We start from the raw sequence: 14,270 nt of genomic DNA, 5'->3' as shown, positions 1-14,270 counted from the left end.
ATGGAGTGAGAGAGGCTCTCTCTGGCCTGTGTAGCAGAGCAGGCCAGTGTCTGAGGTGACCTGAGTGGCTGCATTGTTGTCTTCTGGTAAAAGGTGTCATTCTTCATAACTTCTCATGTTCGTATCATTCATTGAGTCAACTAAATTAATTGTTGTATTCTTTATTTCAGAAAAGCTGTACAACTCCAGTGGCCGAGATCTAAGAAGGGCCCTTTTCTCACTGAAGCAGATATTTCAGGTAAAAAGGCAAAACAAAAGCCAAAATACTACAGTCCTGGTTTTACTTTTCTAGAGTTAGATACATAAACGCTTATACCTGTGTTTATTACAAATAGGAAAGTGTGTTTTGAGGACATTACAAGTTAGGTTAGGGGGTTGAAGAGATGGCAGACTGAGCCATGGGCTTGCTGAGCAAAGGATAGAGCCAATTTGGGTCTCCAGCACCCAGGTAAATGCTGGGTGGGCATGATAGCCTGCCAGAACTCTCAGTGCTCAAGAGGTGGAAATAGGAATCTAGGGCAATCCGAATAACTACTCTAGCTGAGCTGGTGAGCTCTGGATTCAGGTGAGAGACTCTGCCTCTGTATAAAAGGTAGAGAGCAATTGAGAAAAACCACTGATGTCAACTTTTGGCCCCCACATGTGCTTGCACACATGTGCCTGGAACCCTCCCACAGGTGTTCACATGCATATACACATATCACACACATATAGGAAAATTAGATCAGAATTCTAGAGGAGAATATTTTATGTCAAATATTTCAAGTATAAAAAGTAAGGACAACTTAAGCAAATAATATATTATTCTATATTCCAGATTTTACAAAAAGAAAACCCATTTGATTATAATTAAAGACCTGTGTTCTGTTGCCTCACCCCCAATCACTACCTTCTTCCACCTCTATGTCTCCTCTCTATCAATAGTTTCATTTAGTGTTGTGCATATTCATGTTTCTATCCTAGTGGTAGATACCCACAGTGTATGACAATCTTGGTATTAACTTTGCACGCATGTTATCATGCTGTGTGTATCCTACTTTGGCTTATTCATGGAGAGTGAATGGGAGTGGGTGTGAGTAGCTCTGGCTGGGGTTCTATTATATACAGTGAGCTCAAGCTGTTCTGCTCATTCTTCTTTGGGTAGACAGTTTGCTTAATCCCAGCTTTGTTATTATAAGTCCAGCTACTGTAGGTATGTTCCCTCATGCACATGCAAGTCCCTCACCACTGGTTTCATGTTAAAACTCCATACACATCAAGCCTTTCCTTCATCTCTATACTGAGAGAAGCCCTCAGTGAAGGGCAAGGTCAGGCTCCAGATACCTGTGAGATAGCAGTGGGCAGATGAAGGCTGTGCGGTTGTGAAGGTGATCTTTGCATGGAGGATGACTGTCTAGGTTCATTATTTTTTCCATTATCATTTTATACTCGTATACATTCCACTTTCCTGTAATTCTCGTCTTATCCATGTCTTTAAAAGATTTTCTTTGTTGATAATTTTAGCTAGAATGAGTTTCTTCCTGATAAAAGGGACTAGGCAAAAAAGCTGGGCAAACCAAACCAAACCAAACCAAAAACAACAACAAATAACCCTCTAACTCACACACATTCTTACCTTCTTTAGACTTGTTCAGTCATACTGTTTCTTCTTTCCAGGATGGGACCCCTTTTCTGGTGGAAATTTCTAAAGACATACCCCCTTTCCTCCTATACTCCAGGTCTGTTGCTGGGGCATGGTTTCTCTGTCGTGTTATAAGAAACTTTTATCCTTTTATCACTTGGAGAACAGGGAGCTATCAGATAACACTAAGATATTCTTCCTCTCAGAAGCAATCTGAAGGGCTGCCCAGTGGTTGTCCAGAGATGGAACAATGCACATCAATCAAGATGATAATTTCTATGGCTCTAGACACACTGAGTAAGTTAGAGCTGATGGACACATTCACAAGGATGCTGAAAATTAACAATGGTAGACAAGATGAGTAGGCAGTGGGTGCTGGCGGACCAGCTATTTTGAAAAGGGCAAACTTTTAGGATCTCACAGTCATCTTGCTTTTTCATATTGAATTTTATGGTAAAAGGGCATCTCTTTTAAAAATGGAAGTCTTTGTAGGTAATAAAGAATAGGAAGCCCCTGTTTCTTTCACCCTTAATGGATCCATTAGTGAATTAATAACAAAACAAAAGTTGCTAACATGTCAGAAACAAGGTACCACTAGACATTAGGTACCTCCTAATGGAAACATAAAGTATGATGTAGTCAAGCCAACAAATCAACCCTGGGTTCAGACATGAGTACAACTACAAATAATTAAAGACAGAAGCACATGCCAGACATCGCTTTAGGGAAACGATCCGCCTAACGCAGACGATCAGCTGCTCTCAAGGATGACTGACTCTTCAACACATATGTTAGTGAGGATGAGGGCATTATCTTCCGTTAACTAGTTAATAGGTGTCTCTGAGTTTTAGACTCATATAAATGAATTGCCATATGTGCATCTTGCTTGGATCTTTTCTTGGTCTGAGCTCTGTGACTGTAATAAAAACACTCTGACCAAAAGGTAAGGAAGCTTAGGTAAGGAAAGGGTTTACTTTAGCTTACACTTCAGGTCACAGTCCATTGATGAAGGAAGTCAGGGCAGAAACTTAAGGCAGGAGCCTGGCTGTCTGCACCCAGCTGTTTACTGGCTTCATCTCTGGCTCGTGTTTATCTACCTTTCTTATATAGCTGAAACACACCCACTCAAGGATGATGCTACCCATAGTGGGCTGGGCCTTCATGATCAATCATCGATCAAGCCCATCTCTTACAGACATGACTACAGATCAATCTGATCTGGGTATTTCTTGAATGAGGTCCCTCTTCCCAAGTAACACTTAAGTTGTGTTAAGTTGACATCCTGCATAAACAGTGATGAAAAAGTTATAAATATGGACGCTGACCAGATGTTTGCTCACTTTCAAAACTTAAAATGTTGCTTATAAATTCCTATTTTTACAAGGTTTCTATAGTTGGAAACTATATGTGTGCTCTGAGAATTGCTTCAGATTCCATAGCAGGAGAAGATAGAATGATAAAACAAGACCATTGTGAGTTCATTTACACCTGTGTTCGTGGAACTATTTGTTTTACATACAATGCGATTTTCCCAAATTGAAAACTTAGAAAGAAAACCAAACCAACTTGTTCAGACTTGTTATATAGCGTTTGAAACAATCTGCTCCTTGGTGTGTGCCCCTTGAGTCTCTCCTGTTGTTTTGTGAAATGGTTTTTGAACAGCTAGGCTGGTACTATGCAGACAAGCATGAAAGAAGGTGCTTGCTGCCAGAAGTGTGCACAAATCCATACTCAAGACCTGCTGGAGGTTAACTGGACCAGATAGGCAGCATGTTGGGTAAGGCTTAGGCTGTTGCCTTCTATATGTCTGGGTCTTCATCTTCCTCAGCTCTCATGTTCTCTAGGCATGGAGATACTTTTAGAGACTCTTACTTTAGGAGCTTAAAAAACAAAGACATTGGTCATTTGGATTGAGTCAGTTATTAACAATAACAACAAGACCCAAGACAAAAGCAAAACGAAAACAAAAATCAGGGCTGATGGCTCCGGGGGTAAGGGCACTTGCTACCAAGCTTGAAACCCTGAATTAGATACCAAAGACTCACCCAGTGGGAGGGAGAAAAGGAGAACCAACTTCCACAAGATGTTACTCATCTCCATCTGCATGGACTGCCATGTGTTCAACACATGTGCATATTCATACACACACACACACACACACACACACACACACACACACACAGAGAGAGAGAGAGAGAGAGAGAGAGAGAGAGAGAGAGAGAGAGAGAGAGAGAGAGAGTAAATGTAAAAAATAAATCTCAAGCCAATGAATAGCTCCTACAGAAAATTTTGGAATGTGGCAGCAATTTCTTATCAGCTGGTGAGAACATTTTAATTTCATAATTGTCTGAAGCCAGTGTCTTAAGAATCATGTGTCAGTGCCTATATATTTCAGGATATGTATCTAAACTCTAGGATATTGCCAATTTGGAAGACCTTCTCCACATTTATTACCCACAAGTCTCTCCTTCCCTGGTGCCTTATCTACGCGGGCCCATGCATTTTAGCGAAGGGTCTGAGTTAATTCTCGTGAACACCGTCTCGCCTCTCCAGCGCTTTTTTCCGAGTGCCTTTGCCAGACACTCAGTTCTCTGGTATATTAATAATAGTGATTAGCTTGACTGGTTTCTTGAGAGCTTGTTCGCACTTTTTCACCATGAAGTCATGTGTGAATCTAGTTTTAGTTAAAGCAATAAACATTTGTTACATGCTTAGAAAGCCCTCCTGACTAGACATGAGCTCATTTGCATGGCCAGGTCACATACGCTGCTGGAAAAGGGTCGGAGGGAGGGAGACGTAGTTTTTATTTCCTTTATACCTACCAGCGTAAAGTAATTTTCCAAAGGCTCATGATACTGTCTCATTTTCTCTTTCTTCCTCAGCCACGATTATCTCAAAGTCTGAGTTCACACAGCTGTCTTTCATTATGTTCAGCCTTAGCTCCGCCCCTGCCCCTAACTGGCGCTGACCCTGCCTTGCTACATTGCTTCCAGGGACCTGTGCTATGTCTGCCCACATTTAACTCAAGGCTCCCATCCATATAATTGAAAAATGTCATATAATAAAGAAAGGGGCTGATTGCATGTCGAGACAGGAGAATTGTGCCAGGTCATCTATTTTCTCTCTTAGTGATAATCCATGGTTGCCGTTACTATCTATACCAGTCCTCTGTCACTCCACTGGCTTTCTGTATTCCCATTGCTGGGGATTGCTTGTGGATTCCTGCTCTGTTGTCTGTTATAACCAAGTATGGATGTTCCTGTTGTATCCTCACAGTGTTGCAGGCAAGGTGCTGTCTATTCTAGGGGATCTCCCTATCTCAGGGGAAGGCAGCAGCGATGGAAATGTCTGTGTCCAGAATTTGGTTTTACGGCAACTGCCCAGGTTGAGTGCTGGCCAGATGTAGTTCAGTGGTCTTGGACAAGTGTGTGTTGTTTGTTTTCCTGCCCTCTTGACTCTCAGACTATCTGTCAAGAGAGAGTTGTCTGAGATAGATACTGTTTCTATCCTGCCCATTTGGAAACTGAGTAGTGGAGTCTGTGTCTCAGTTCAGCAATCCTAATCTGGTGCTTCTGTATACAGTCCTGCTTCCTCGTCTTCTCAAAGCTCCCTAGAGGATGAAGGTGAGAAGGGTCCCTCTCTTAGAACCTCTGTCTTACCTGGAAGGAAGGAAGCTTTGACATTCACAGCCCCGAGCTCTGTCCAGCTGCTGCTTCCTCTTTCTCAGGAAGAGGTATGGCTAGGCAATTTGCATGCGTGAGAGCCTCCCTTGAGGCTCTCAAATGGGCTTCCAAGGGTCCCTTGCCCATTTTATCTGGAGAGCTCTCTTTGAGAACCACTAGCTCAGTTACCACTGAGTTTCTCTCTATGTCCTGCCTCTGGTTGACCATGGCAGTTGTTTTGAAGGATGGCCCGCTGCTGCAGGTGAGTGGATGCATTTGCACCCAGGTTTCTTCCCCTGTGCTGCCAGCTATGCAAGGGAAGGGATGAGAGAAGAGGCTTCTTTAGGCTGACAGGGAGTTCACCAGCCTCTTGTTGAAACTGCTGTTCATAGGCTATCTGTTGGGACAGAGGTGTGCTTTTTGTGACATGTTTCGTGGTCACTGGATGCTGCTGTAGTAAAAAACTGCACGTGGAAGTTTCACATGGCCAGCGGGTTGAGTTCTGTGGGGTGTGGGTCCTGAGGATCTTGAAGAGTGAGAAGCAGAGCACTGTGCAGCTTCCGGACAGGCAAGGGACTCACTTACTTCATCTTTATTAAATTGCCCAGAAGGCAATAATTGGTCTTTGGCAAATGACAGTGTGAAGACTTATAAAATTTCTTTGGCCAGAGTTAGACACTTGCTCATGTGCATTCTCTCTTTCTCAAAAGGAAAAGAATAAAGAATAAAGAAAACCTTCTTAAAATAAAATTCCAAAACAAAACAAAAATCCAGAGGTGAGGACGATCTTGGAGGAGTTGGGGGAAGGCAGGAAACATAATCAAAATATATTGTCTGAAAATTTTTAAATTAATATATTTAAAGAGTTAGAGACTTCGTCTGAACAAGGCAGAATCTCCTATGGGGTCGTTTTACTTCAAAGCTTTCTGCAGAGTTTAAACAATGCAGCCTGGGTATAAGGTAGACAGGGACCTATTTGAACACTTAAAAACTTTTTTTGTTTTTAGATTTTATTTCATTTTATTTCTTTCCTTCTTACTAGGATGACAAGGATTTGGTGCATGAATTTGTCATAGCCGAAGGTCTGACGTGTTTGATCAAAGTGGGAGCCGAGGCGGATCAGAACTATCAGAACTACATCCTGAGGGGTGAGTCACGGCAGTCCCTCTGTGCAGAGGCCAAGGTCTCCTCAGGGGTTCATGTGCTGGGAGTTCTGTAAGAAATCTGGGATAATGGAGGAAAGATTCCTTGTGGCAGCTCATAGCATTTTTTTTTTTTGTCAGTTCCTCAGCTCCTAGTAGTTAGCTGGTGTCAGGGCTGACTTAATTTCACATAGGTCCTAAGAGCAAACAACAGTGACTCACTTTAAAAATATATATATATATATATATATATATATATATATATATATATATATATATATATATACATATATGTATATATATATGATAAGGAGGGGCACACACTAATTGGGCTCAAGTAGACTACTCTTCATTTTAGCTCAAAGCTACCCAAAACTAAAACCCCGATGTATTTCTGGGAGGGAAACCAATAGCTTTTGATCTTGAGTTGTCCCTGTGGGGCTGCCATCACAGTGTGCATTCCTCTTCACGCCTTGCTGTTTCTGATACATAGGCCTTAGGTGGACCTGGGAACTTGCACTGTAAGAAGCGATTTTGATTTCTGCCTTATAATTTAATGTGCAAATTAGTGCACGGGTGGCTTTGAAGCCAATTCCTGTTGCCATTCAGAGTTAATGGTCTCTTCCGGTGATGGCAATCGGGGTCTTCTGCTAAGTAATCCTGTTTTCTCTTGAAAAAAAAAAAAAAACCAAAAACAAAAAACAAAAAAACAAAAAAAGCACCTCAAAACCTATGTGCAGGTGGTCCAGAAACAAAGGTTTTGAGCTACAAAAGGAGACCTTTCATATAAGTCGATAGTATCCCCACTTTATAGTGGAAACTAACTGAAACTCAAAGAAGTCAGTGCTTGTGCCTAAGAATGTCACTTTCCCTGGGCCTGGCCTGAGCGCTGGCTTAGGCCAGGATGGTCCTGGGTTTTCTTGTTCCTTCAGTATGAATAACTGACTCCACAAACTGCAAGTTGATGTTCATAAAAAAGAAAGAAAACCACAGACATCTTTTACTTTTCCCTTTGGGTGAAGGAAAAGTATACAGCTGTGTGATTTAATATCGGATGCACAAGGTTAGCGTTGACTGAGACGGCAGCTGGACCACTTGCCCTGGGAGTGCTTCTTTGTGTCCTGTGGTGTTATGTAGCTCATGCTAGCCAAGCTCTTCTTCCCCACCTGGTGCTACTGAAAACCCGCACAGCAGAAGGCACAATGGGAAATTCCCTGGGGTCACTGAACACATCCTCAAGTCAGCATACACTTTTTTGGGTTTGCCTTGCTAAATGCCATGTGTATAGGAGACGGCACCTCTTTTACCCTCTTCCTTTGCTCTGTGGTGTATCTATGACTAAGTCTGTGAGATGGCAGGCTGGCTCCTTCTGTTACCCTCCATCTTTCCTTGAGTTTGTTACAGATTTGAATCAGTTTTCAGGAAGGATGCCTGACCATTGAGATGCATGGTTTCTGCCCTTCCATATCATTTAGTCTTTAACTTGGAAATTGTGATGTGTGTAAAGACACACAGACCTCAAGTTTCATGCTCTATTATATCCAAAGGTGGCAGCTGTCTCTGTTAAAAGGAACAAGTCCACATAGAAGAAGAAACATAGTGTGACTGGGAAGAGCCCCCCTAGGAAGCAGCAGTGAGTGCCACCCCATAGTTAATCTTGGTGTTGCCCAGAGAATCTTTGTGCAAGTGGAGGTTAGTCCTTGCACAGGGCCCTGGTGTAGAGTGTTGTGAATTCTGCTCTCCAGCAACTGTAGATGGTGTCGCCATCATGAGCTCCATTTAGGCTCTCTGCCATACTGAGTGTTTATGCTGAAACTTACAGTGGTTTGTTAATTTATAATGTTCTGATCTGGACCAGAAAGATGCTAAGAGCACTTTGCTCAATATTAACAAGTGAGAATACTCACTCATGTTCCAGAGAGATCCTGGAAAGTACCTGATGCCCCCCGACCCCATAGAAAATATGAACAGTAAAGCCCCTCTTAGGCAACACCTGTAAGATGTGTGGAGGTATGATGCTTCATGCCACCACCAGGGTCTGGCTTTCCCACTTTTTCTTTCCCATAGTGCTCATGTGTTAGAGACTAGAAGGCTTGCCATGCAGTCCCAGGAAAATGAGGAGTTGCTCACACCACTCAAGTCACTTCCCAGCATGCCATTCTCCACGGAAAGGAGTATCTTCTTTTGTCTGCCCTTAATCTACTGAGTCAAGAGATTTGCCCCAACAAGGGCACTGTGCTCACTCAATGCCACACTGTGATGTATCTTGCTAAAACCTGTGCCAAGAAACATATCTTCTGGGAGCATATGAATGACATATTTCTTGGGGTGTGACTTTTTTGTTTTTATACAAGGGAACTATCATTTTTCCCCAACCCACGTGTTGAATCACTCCTCTGTGTGTTCAACAGAGTTCTTGTGAGCACCGTTACAATTGCAGCAGTCATCAGACATTCACAGTCAAGAATACCTTCAACTTGCTTCTATTTTCCAGCCGTGTTTTGACCATATTGCACTGGAATGGAAATAGAGGACGGGCAGATGGAGATCAGGAGGAGGCGGTCTACAAAAGTTTTCTAGTTATGTTATTGGTTTTGGGCGAGAGCACAGCAAGACACACAGGGCCAGTCGGAGCACACCAGGAGCCTATTCAGCAGAGTGGGAGGAGGGACTGTGGCCATACCCCTTCACCGTAGTTTCTGAGGGAAGGACTAGATGGAGTAAAATAAGCAGGCCTGTAGATGTAATGGTTAATCCTCACCGTGGACATGAATGGGTTTAGAACCGTAGGAGACAAGCTTCTGAAGGTTTCCCCCAGGGGAGAAAACCCTCTCTGGATGTGGGTGGCACTGCCCTGTGGGCCGGGGTCCTAGATGAAAGAAAAACAAGGAAGCAGGTTGACCACCAGCATTTCTTTCTGCTTCTTGACTGGGGCAGGGTGTCCGGGAGCCTCACATTCCTGCTGTAAATACAGAGCCACTTCCCATCACACTGTGCCTGCTACAAAGGACTGTGCGTTTGAACCCGAAGCCAGGATAAACCCTTTCTTCCCTAAGTTACTTTTGTGAGGCGTTTCACCACAGCAATGAGAACACCGGGGCAGGGGAGGGCTGGCTGTTTACAATTGTTTCAGCGGGCTCTGAGGCCCACCGTGTTCCTGGAGTGATCAGGGTTTGTGCATGGTGACTTCGGTTGTGGGACACTAATACAGAAGTGGTTGAAGGTGACGGGCTACTTAGGAAGAGGAACTGACTGGCTTCACAACTGGACCAAGCAGCATGTAGGAAACAACACAGATTAAGGTGACCACAGCCTGTGCTCTATGGGGTTACTTAAGAGCCAAGCTCGGTGTGACTACCTGTGGTCCCCACAGGCCTGAGGAGCAGTGTGCAGTTAAGTCTGTATTTAAAAGACTGATTATCTGTGAAGAAATTTGATGTGGTCATTTTCTATTCAGCCCTGTTAGCCAGTGGTAGTGGTGGTGGTGGTGTGTGTCTATGTGTATGTTAAGCTTTTATTTTTTGTCTGCATGTATATCTGTGTACCACATGTGCACCTTGGTGCCCTCAGAGGCCAGCAGGTGTTGTATCTCCTGAGACTGGAGTTGTAGATGATCAGGAGCCACCATGTCGTTGCTGGGAATCAATCCTGGGTCCTCTGGAAGAACAGCTAGTGCCCTTAACCAACCATTGAGCCATCTCTCTAGCCCCGTGTCTGAGGGTTTTTTTTTTTTTTTTTTCTCTCCTTTTTTAATATAGAGGCCCCGGCATTGGTTACGTTCCATTGAGTGTCTACTGGCTGAGAGGTAAAGACAGGTTTGAGTTACAGGGTAGCCAAGCGCTCTCCACAAGTGTGAGCAAGCTGCTGGGAAGAGGTCTTAGCTGCACAACACGGAGAAATAATATTTATCTGAGTTATTATTCTTGGACGGTTATAGCTAATGATCTACAGTTTTTCAGGATAGCCAGCATTTAATATAAATGTAGTGTGGAATATTATACCTCACAATTATGCTTATGGAAGGAGGACGTAGAGTAGTATATTCCTGGGAACTTAAACTTTCCACAAACATTACCAAGCCTCTGCTGTGGGCCACGTGCCACATCAGGCCCTGAGGCTGAGATGATGAAACCAGGATTGAACCCTGCTCTAAAGCAGATGCCCAGCACGGTTTAGATACTGTGTACCAATTGCATACACACACTAGACTTTGGAGGAAAAGAGAAAGATGTGTAAAAGCCCTAAGGCCAGTTGTATATTCTGGCAGAACACCAAGAGACGTCTCCTTTGATTGGCAGTTTTCATGTAAAGAAAAATTCTTTTTTTCAAGGCAGGGTCTTGCTATGTGGCTCTGGCTGGTCTGGAATGCATGGTACGTGTCCAGCTGACCTCACAGGCACAGAGTCCCACCTTGCTTGGCTTCATGAGTGCTGGGACCAAAGAAATGCAATACCACACCTGGCTCATGGGAAGAAATTTGATTTGATCATTCTGCTGAAAGCAAAGCTTAGTCACGAACACTGTAGTTATTATCAGAGCTATGTTATAAAAACTCATGTAGCCCAGTCCTTTAGTTGTACAAGAAAAATAGATATTTTTACCTCTATTGTATTTTAAAAAGAAGTGTTGTAAATACTGTCAGCATTTCAAAATGCAGATTTGATGTTTAAAAGTCCAGGATTCAATGACTGGATTTTAGAAACTTATAACTTATACACATGATGGAGTTTGATTCAGCCATAAAGAAAAACAAAATGGTGTCATTTGTAGTAGATTTGATGGAATATCCATTCTGTTATATGCAAATAAGGCAGACACAAATGCCATGTGCTTTTTCTCACATAAAGCATCTGGATTTGTGTGTGTGTGCATACATGTGCACACATGGATTCATGTCTATAACATGAAGGGAGACTGGGAGAGGAAGTTCTCAGAGGAGGTCAGAGAAAGAAATAGAGAAAGACAATACATGCAGAATCTAGATGCAACTGTATGTGTGCAAACATAGTGAGGACTGTTTGGTCTGAGGGAAGAGTCTGGTGGGGGAGTGGGGGGAGGAAGGGGTATGGGAGATGGGAGGAGTCGTTCTGGGAGGGGGAAGACTTGAGGAAGGGCAGTAGGGGTAGTAGTAAGTATGAGCAAAGTATCTCGATAACTTGTGAAAATGTCATGATGAAACCCATTGTTCTGTGTTAAGAAATTTAAAGGAAGAAAACCAGGGTTCATGCTTTTTGTTTTGTTTTGTTTTGTTTTGTTTTTTAAAAAACTGGAGCTAGCCTTCACTAACTCCACTATAGGAAAAAGACAATCCAAGGTGTCTTGGCCATAAGGGAATTCTCTTGGAGGATCAGGGAATGGCCAGGTGGTGTTTGTCAGCATCCACAGTGGCAGAGGCAGAAAACCTGAGCTCAGAGGGAGAAGCGATGGCAGAAGTGACTGACACACTGGTATCTACATGAGCATTCTCTAGGCTGGAAAGCTACGCACATTTGCATGTTAGTGTTTCAGGTCAGAGAAGCCAAATGAGAAATGGGGTTCTGGAGTCAAAGGGGTGGGCAGAGGGGGCCCTAAAGTGACTGTTAGGAGAAGAGTTGGAAGCAGTAGCATGGCTGCTTGTTTCTGAGTCAAGAGGAGGCCCCGGCTTCTGGGCTTCCTGTTGACCACTGGGCCCCACCCTTCTTCCCCTTCCTCTTGCCCTCGTCCTGATCCCTCTGCTGGTCTGGGCGCTACTCTTCTTGCTGAGTAGGCTTCCTGTGCCTGATCTAGATTTCAGAGACATCATGGTGGCTGCATACTTGACCAGATATAGATGGCATCACTGCACACTGTGTCCTGTAGTGCCACCAGCCCCATGTAAACCGAGGCCAGCGTCCAGGATAAAGTTCCCTTTGGCTTGATGTCACTCTTGCTGAGTGGGTCTGGCAGCGGGAGACACTTCCCGATAGGGTATCGTGTCACCTGGCCCAGATTGGCAGCCTATGGAGCAAAGTAGAGCCTGCAGCTCATTTCTCCTTTATTTAATATGTTTAAGTGTAAAAAAAAAAATTAATTGTGAATATCAATAAATTAGATTTGCCATGAGCCACTGAGTTCAAGCCCGGCACTTGACCCTCAGTGCTTCGTGGCTGCAGTTAGAGTGCAGTTAGAGCAGAGTGCAGTTAGAGCAGCTGCTCCTGGTAGCCCAGGCATGTGGCTCTGGCTTCTCTGCAATCCACCACTCCTAATGCGTTGTCTGACCTTTTCCACTTTATTCTGCTGCCTCTTTGCCCCCTATGCATTTACACTTGAGACCTCTGACTAATGACATCATAGTCTGTGAAGCGAGAGTTACCATCGTCTACAGCAGCGGAGCTCAGCTCTTTTCCAGAAGTTATGACGTCATTGCTACGTCTTGCACTTGGTTCTCAAGTACAAGCCACAACATTTTTTTTTTACTAACTTTTTTTTTTCTTAAGCAATTTTCAGTCTGTTCAAAGCTCAACAATCTAGCATGCCTCTTCCTCACCAAGACATGCCATGAATTTGTAAGGGCAAAAAGCTGCCGTTCAACAGTAACTTAAAGTCAGAATAGTGCAGCTTGGAAAACAGGCAGGGAGGAAGGAGGAACTGGGGTATGAGGACAGAAGGCCCCGGTTGGAAACTGGATATATTAGCTGAACCCGAGTTGGGTAAGGGGCTTTCATCTCAGTTCTAAGTCTTGTACCTCACACATGAGTCTGTCTTGTTGACCAAGTCCCATCTAAAATGAGATGTCCATAGAGTCCTATGACATAAAATTGTCTCAAGACAGGCACATCTCAACAGATAGCTATAGGACTGAAGAGATGGCTCAGACGTAAGAGCGCTGGCTGCTTTTTCAGAGGACAGGGGTTCGGTTCCCAGCACCCACATGGTGGCTCACAACTGCCTGTAACTCCATTTCCAGAGGAAACAACGCCCTCTTCTGGCCTCTGTAGGCACTGCACACATATGATACACATATATACAGGCAAAACACCCATAACATATAATAATAATAAATTAAAATTAAAAAAAACCTGCCTATAAAAATAATAAAAAACAGCCACATAAATATGGAATGATATAGATGTTTTTCTTAAAAATGTAAGTAGCTTTTAAGGCTTTTTTTGTTTTACTGAATAAATTATGAAATTAAATATTTGGAACTACAACTATCACATAAAGGCCAAACAGGGACTGTCTCCACACACTGTGCTTGTTTCATGTGTGACTTTGATAAAAATTGATGTGTCTTTATGTCATCAACCAGCTGTATCCCTGGAAGGGTGTGGCTTAAAAATGTGGCCCTGAAATACCAGTTGTCATGTTGTGATGACATCTCTTAGATCTTTGCCCAAGTCTCCTTGTATGAACAGTATAGTACTCAGTGTGCTATGGCAACTAGTGGGCACATAAAAAGCTTCTCTGAAGGACTCAATGGCAGCTCTACCCTTTGTTGTCATGTGATCTGGGCTGAATGCATCCATCGAGGTTCATATGCTGAGACTGTAACCTGCCACACCTCAGGATGGGTCTCCACTTAGAAACCGGGACTTTAAAGAGGTATCTGAATGCAGCTGAGGTCATTAGAGTGGACACCAACCCAATGTGGCTATGATTCTTATTCTAAGAGGAACTAAAGCCATAGACCTGTATCGAAGGAAGACCACCCTCTACAAGACAAGGAGCTCAGAAGAAACCAGCCCAGCTGAACCCAGATGTTGCCATCTTGAACTACCTGTGTACAAGTCTCCTTGGATATGAGGTGGTTTTTGTTTTTTTGGCTTCAAGTTCCCAGTCTGTGATATTAATATGGAAACCTGTGCTAATGTGCCAATTTTTATA

At 43.4% G+C, this 14,270-nt stretch overlaps 1 protein-coding gene across 9 annotated transcripts in view; it reads left to right on the top strand.

The window, feature by feature from the left end:
* Fhod3 (formin homology 2 domain containing 3) overlaps positions 1 to 14,270 on the top strand; it is a 400,629-nt gene that overhangs the window by 171,535 nt on the left and 214,824 nt on the right. For all 9 annotated transcript variants that reach the window (XM_034518100.2, XM_034518098.2, XM_076912886.1 and 6 more), the window contains exons 4-5: positions 171 to 238; positions 6,326 to 6,431. In XM_034518100.2, coding sequence (XP_034373991.1) covers positions 171 to 238; positions 6,326 to 6,431 — 174 coding nt within the window. The remainder of the gene's footprint in view (positions 1 to 170; positions 239 to 6,325; positions 6,432 to 14,270) is intronic.

Source organism: Arvicanthis niloticus, chromosome 14 (assembly GCF_011762505.2).
Source record: "Arvicanthis niloticus isolate mArvNil1 chromosome 14, mArvNil1.pat.X, whole genome shotgun sequence".
Classification (NCBI taxonomy): Eukaryota; Metazoa; Chordata; class Mammalia; order Rodentia; family Muridae; genus Arvicanthis; species Arvicanthis niloticus.
This window is presented reverse-complemented; position numbering and strand designations above follow the sequence as displayed.